Source organism: Sus scrofa, chromosome 3, assembly GCF_000003025.6.
Source record: "Sus scrofa isolate TJ Tabasco breed Duroc chromosome 3, Sscrofa11.1, whole genome shotgun sequence".
NCBI lineage: Eukaryota > Metazoa > Chordata > Mammalia > Artiodactyla > Suidae > Sus > Sus scrofa.
This window is the reverse complement of record NC_010445.4, coordinates 4,417,871-4,424,007: the sequence shown is the minus strand read 5'-3', so window position 1 is coordinate 4,424,007 and position 6,137 is coordinate 4,417,871. Positions and strand designations below refer to the sequence as shown.

Here is a 6,137-nt window from a genome sequence, read left to right as displayed (position 1 = left end):
TGTAACGAATGTGGGAAAGTCTTTTCTCAGAAGTCATACCTCACTGTACATTATAGGACTCATTCAGGAGAGAAGCCCTATGAATGTAATGAATGTGGGAAAAAATTCCACCACAGATCAGCTTTCAATAGCCATCAAAGAATTCACAGGAGAGGGAATATGAACGTACTTGACGTGGGAAGTCTTCTCTGACGTCAAATCTCATTTTAGAAAACCCTCTGCACATAATGAGTATGGGAAATCCAGTTGGGAGTCACATATCACTGAGAGTTCATGTGAGGCAAAGCATTTAGGCATTAGATTGAGTTTAATCTGATTTTTCACAGAGGAGTAGCCCTAAAAGTGCAGCAAGAAGCAAAGCCTTTAGGAAGACCCTACAACTTGTTGGACACTAGACAATTTATACAAGAGTGAAACTATATAAATATTTAATATTTATTTTGGATTCCAATTATATTTACATATCAGGGAATCATGCCAAGTCAAAATCTATCAAGGTGATGAATGTGGAAACATGTTTTGAAAATTATTATACCAAAAGCCATATTTCTGATATAAAATCAAATGTTTATAAGAAAGGTATCAGAAGCTGTTAGCTCCGAAATAAACCCTCATTGCAGACAATGAAGTTTTAAAATCTTTGGGAGTCCATAATGAGGACAGTAGCATTAAGTACATATATGGCAATTTCTTTCATGTTTCAAAATGTGGTTGACAGTACTTCTATGCAATTCTATGCAAGTTTGGATTTGAATGATTTTTGAAAAGGCAGTATTCTTGAGTATTAAGATGGCAAAACATTAATGTAGAATATATTGTTGGTGAGTTGTTTGATAAGTACAAAATAGTACATAATTTTATATTTAGAGGCATTTACAAATGAGTTTTTAGTGAGTGCTTCATCAGTAGAGGAGCCAGTGACCTTTGTGAAGTTTCCAACTGCATTTGAGCAAAAATATTTTTAAAATGCTATTTTCATAAACTATGCATAGATCATAGTCGGTTCAGTGAAGGACAGCTCTACTGCTCATACTCTATAAGATATGTCCAGCTCTCCTGCCACTCATTTTTAACCCATAGGTTTAAGTGTGCACTCTGCCACTGTCATGTAATTCAGAAATCTTATTTGTGCTTTTATTTGATTTGAATACAGTGTCATTATTTTGTACACTGCCTCTTATTCCCAATATTTTGGAACAAATTGTAAATACAAGTTTCTAGCAGACATTTTCAGTTGATTAACTCTGATGTCCTTTCTCCCTGATTACTTGCTGTAAGAGTTCAGGTATCTACCATTTCTTCACATGACACAGAGGGTAAATCCTGAGTAATCTAAAACCAATCATGATAATTTCATTCTAATTGCCAGAAACCCATTTATAGTGGTTACACGACCAGTTCCCTGAACCGAAAAAACAAATGTGTTCTGGATTCTGGAAAAAAGATAGATAAAAACAGTGATCAAATGGATCTTACTCCAGGAATGTGAGAGTATTTTAATAATAAAATGCCAATCACTGTAACATATCACTCTGAAGAAGAGTAATCTAGTATGCGGGGTCCATTTGTGTTCTTAGTTCTATGGGTAGAAAGGAACCTTCCCTTTTTTTGGGTAAAGAATATCTTAAACTACAACAGCATATCAGAAGGTGAAGATGAAAATTTCTCCCAAGATCAAAAAACTAGACGATGGTACCTGCTGTCACTAGTTTTTATTCAGTATTGTGCTGAAGAACCTAGCCAGAAGAGTAAGGGGGGAAGAAGAGAATGAAAAGGCTTATGGATTAGAAAAAAATAAAACTTTTACTTTCAGATAACATGATTTTGGTACATAGAAAATCCTGGGGAATAAACAGATAACTGGAACTGAGTAAATTTAGCAGAATCCCTGCACACAAGGTCCTTATGCAAAACTTGGTTTTTAATATACCAGCAGTGAACACATAAAATGAGTAGTTTTAAAGCAATACCACTTAGAGTAGTATCAGAAATCCTTAAGTGCCTGGGGGGGGGAAATGACCTAACACTGTATTTTCAAGAATTGTATCCAGGAAAAAAATTACAGAGCAATGAGCTGTATATCTCCTGTTCATTGATTCCAGGACAATCTTAAAAGGTGTCTCTTTTCCCCAAATTAATTCACATATTTGATGTAATCTTAAAATCCAACAAGTTTTTTTTTTTTACTGGAAATTCTGAATTTCATATAAAAATTCTAAAGACCAAGAGTCAAAGCTATCTTCTAGAATAGAACTAGAGGGAGTTCCCATCATGGTGCAGTGGTTAACAAATCCGACTAGAATAGAACTAGAGAACTTCTAGTGCCAGACATCAAGAGTTGTAGTAAAGCCCAAATATGGTATTGACACAAAGATAAGTTGACCAGTGGAACAAAATAAAGGTTCCAGAAACAGCCACACGTAATTCACTCACTTTTGGGAAAGGTGATAATAAAATGGGAAAGGCTGTTCTCTCCAGTAAGTGCTTTGTCAAGTTTTGTGATTTAATAGAAAGTGGAAAAATCAAATTGAGATGGAATGCAGTTTTGAGTATGAAATGTGAAATAAAGCTTTGAAGTTCCCTTTGTGGCACAGCAGGTTAAGATTCCAGCATTGTCACTGCAGTGGCTTGGGTCTGCTGCTGCTGTAGAGTGGGTTCAGTCCCTGGCCTGGGAACTTCCCCATGCCTCAGGCATAGGCAAATAAATAAATACAGCTTTAAGAAGGAAATTTAGACCATAACTTTACAGTTAGCAAAGTTTTCTTACCCAAGAAGCATAAAATAAGTCATAAAATAAAACTTGTTCATTTGAATATATTGCTTTTAGGAGCGTCAGTTTCTCAAAAAGACACCATTGAGAAAGTGAACAAGCAGGCCACGGGGAGAAGATATCCAGAATACTTGGCTGCAGAGTTGAGTGTAGAAGAGGGATTGGTGAACTTGTTTGGTAAGGGGCTGGATAGTAAGTATTTGGGACTTTGTGGGTTCCCCTCATGACCCCTCAGCTTTGCAGTGTAATGTGAAAGCCACATACAGGACAAAAACTTGCACAGGGCTATGTCCCTATAATGCTGTTCAAAGACACTGGCAGAGGTCTGGACTTTGCTGACCGCTGATTTAAAATAAAAAGAACACTTAAAAATCAACAAGAAAAAAAGTAGAAAATGCACAAAAGACTTGGACATCCACTTCACAAGAGAGCCTATCCAGGTGGCCAGTAAACATATGAAAAGGTATGTTAATCTTATTAGTAATCTGGAAAATACAGATTTCAAACACCATGTGCACTGTGTGCACCCACCCTCTGAAGTGATTACAATGAAAAGCATGAGAAAGTGTCAAATTTTGGCAAGGATGTAATAGCTAGCCTACCCTTGCCGGTAGTATTGCCTGTTGATGGAACTGTTCTGGAAAGCCAGCGCTTAAAGCCAGACCTGTGTGTGTACCTTTTTATCCAATACATATCCATTGAGCATATGTATGTCCACCACAGGACATGTCCTAGGGTTTTCATGGTATAGAACTGCCACCAAAAGCCCCTGATGGCACCTGTGCTATAGAACTTTGAATGTAAGTGGTGTGGTTCCGCCCCAGAATACCATAGAGTAAGGAGAATGAACGGGCAGTGAGCACAGGCAATAGCAGCTCCGGTTCACAGAAAGTGCCGAGTGAAGGGTCCAGGTGCAGAAGCAAGCAGACTGTGTGATCCCGTCTATATAAGGTATAGGAGTTCCCACTGTGGCGCAGCAGTAACGAACCCAACTAGGAGCCATGAGGACATGGGTTCGATCCTTGTCCTAGCTCAGTGGATTAAGAATCCAGCATTGCCAAGATCTGTGGTGTAGTTTGCAGACATGGCTCAGATCCTGCATTGCTGTGGCTGTGGCCACAGCTGTGGTGTTGGCCAACAGCTATGGCTCCGATTCTACCCCTAGCCCGGGAACCTCCATAGGCTCCAGGTGCAGCCCTAAAAAGAAAAATAAAAAAGGTATAAGAACTGGAGTTCCTGTCGTGGCTCAGTGGTTAACGAGCCTGACTAGTATCCATAAGGATGTGGGTTCGATCCCTGGCCTCGTTCAGTGGGTTAAGAATCCGGTGTTGCCATAAACTGTGATGTAGGTCACAGACGTGGCTTGGGTCCCTCGTTGCTGTCTGTGGCTGTGGTGTAGGCCGGTGGCTATAGCTCCCATTCAACCCCTCGCCTGGAAACCTCCATATGCTGTGGGTTTGGCCCTAAAAAAAAGACTATATATATATATATATATATATATATATATATATATATATATATATAAATATTAGAACAGGAGGCAGAACTTTGTGTAGTTAGGAATCAGGAGAGTGGATATCCCCAGCAAGGGCTGACAGAGTTTTATCTGGTGCTGGTGACAACTGGTTTCTAAATTGGTGCTGAATAACTGAGTGTTTTGTGCACTTAAGAGATGTCTGTTTTTCTGCATGTAATTTATACCTCCATAAAAGGTTTTTAAAAAACAAATGTCTTGCCATTTTTGTTGCTCAGCACTTTTGACCTATTTTTTGAGATGTATGCGAATATGCTGCGTAATCAGAATTCAGTGGCAGATTTTGCATAATTTTGTGTAGGAAAATATTCCTAGTTTTAAAGGCAACTACTAAAACTTCCTACACTTTGACCTTAAAACTTAATGTTTTCAGTAAATAGTTCAAAGGGTGACAGAGCCATTACATGGGTTGTCCTCCTACCCTTTTGCATATTTAAGTGGCACAAGTAGGTCTGGACTGCCTCTCAATAAAGAACTGATGTGTGTAAACCTTTCCCATTTTCTCAGGCAAGGTGTTCTTTATATTTCTGAATTTGGGGTGCATCTTCATCACCCTAGCATAGAAGTGACCTTTCTTTGAGGTCAGTATAACAGTGAGTTTGACTTGATGAAAAATGTTTTCACATTTTCAGGTTATCTTCTCAGCAAATGTAAGATGCACAGTTAACAGCACAAGTGGGAGCAAGCGAAGGAACCAGTTACCTAAGACCTCACCCCACGAAAAAGTAAAAGCACTCAGCATGGGAGGGGAGTGGCTGGCTGGGTTATGGCACAGCAGCGGGATTTTGATGTTTGGTGGCGTGGACTAAGTACTTGTCTTGATTGGACCTTCGTCCTACTAGGTTGTGGGTGTGAGGTGTTAGCAGACAACAGCGCCGTGCTTGCTGGTGGCGGGAGAGCTGAGGGCTTGGGTGGGACTTGGAGGTGTGATCCCCGCGTTGGCTCACTGTTCCCTCAGTCCACTGGGCGGAGGCACTAGGCTCGTGGTCAGCCAGTGCTGCCACTCCCCCTTTCTCACCAGCCACGGCCTGCTCCTTGCATCACGAGCCCCCACCCCCACCCCCATAGTTGCTGCTGCTCAGCTTGGGGCAGTTAACTTCGGGACTCTCTCTCTCTAAAATGTTGTCAAAAGACATGCGTGCCAGACCACTTGTACCCAAGGGCAACAATTCACCAGCTGTTCGTTATTCCCAGATTATGCCCAGATATGTTGTCCAACCACCGAAGCCCTTTAAGGAGAGGAAACATGCTATGTAGCAATGACAGTGTCACAGTATCCCCACCTTAAATTATAGGAAGGCCACGGAGAAAGAAAAAAGTAACCCAGTTCCCACAGTGGTAACCATGACAAAAAAAAAATCAATTCCTCTTCACGTTAATGAAATCAAACCCCCTGTCGTGCCTGTCAGACTGGTGAACTGCCCTTGAATGGCTGGCTTGTGGGCCACAGGCCTGGAGCGGAAGTAGGGTCAGGAATCCTCTGAGGGAAGGAAGGACAGCTGTGGTCTCAATGGAGGAAGATGTGGAGTCGGGGGAGTGAAGAAACTGGTGCCAACAGCGTGGCACCTGCCGAGCACAACTGCACAGGTGTGTTGTCGCCACACTTTAGCCCAGAGGAGTCAGTGCCTGACCGGTGGGTCAGTGGGATGGAAAAGCCAGCACTCCGCCCTCAAGCTGGCGGGAGTGGGGAGGAATGGATAAGATATATGTGGGTGTGTGCAGGCCCCAGTGTGAAGAAATTTGATGTTTTATTGATGATTTTATAAGGGAGTCAAGAGTTCCCGTTGTGGCTCAGCAGATTAAGAACCCGACTAGTTATTGCTGTGGCTGTAG

The 6,137-nt window shown here is 41.3% G+C and overlaps 1 protein-coding gene across 2 annotated transcripts in view; it reads left to right on the top strand.

The window, feature by feature from the left end:
* RBAK (RB associated KRAB zinc finger) overlaps positions 1-1,527 on the top strand; it is a 17,463-nt gene extending 15,936 nt beyond the window's left edge. For both annotated transcript variants that reach the window (XM_021086052.1, XM_005653058.3), the window contains exon 5: positions 1-1,527. This exon is cut by the window's left edge and continues 1,715 nt beyond it. In XM_021086052.1, the coding sequence (XP_020941711.1) occupies positions 1-192 (192 nt within the window). In that variant the 3' untranslated portion in view covers positions 193-1,527.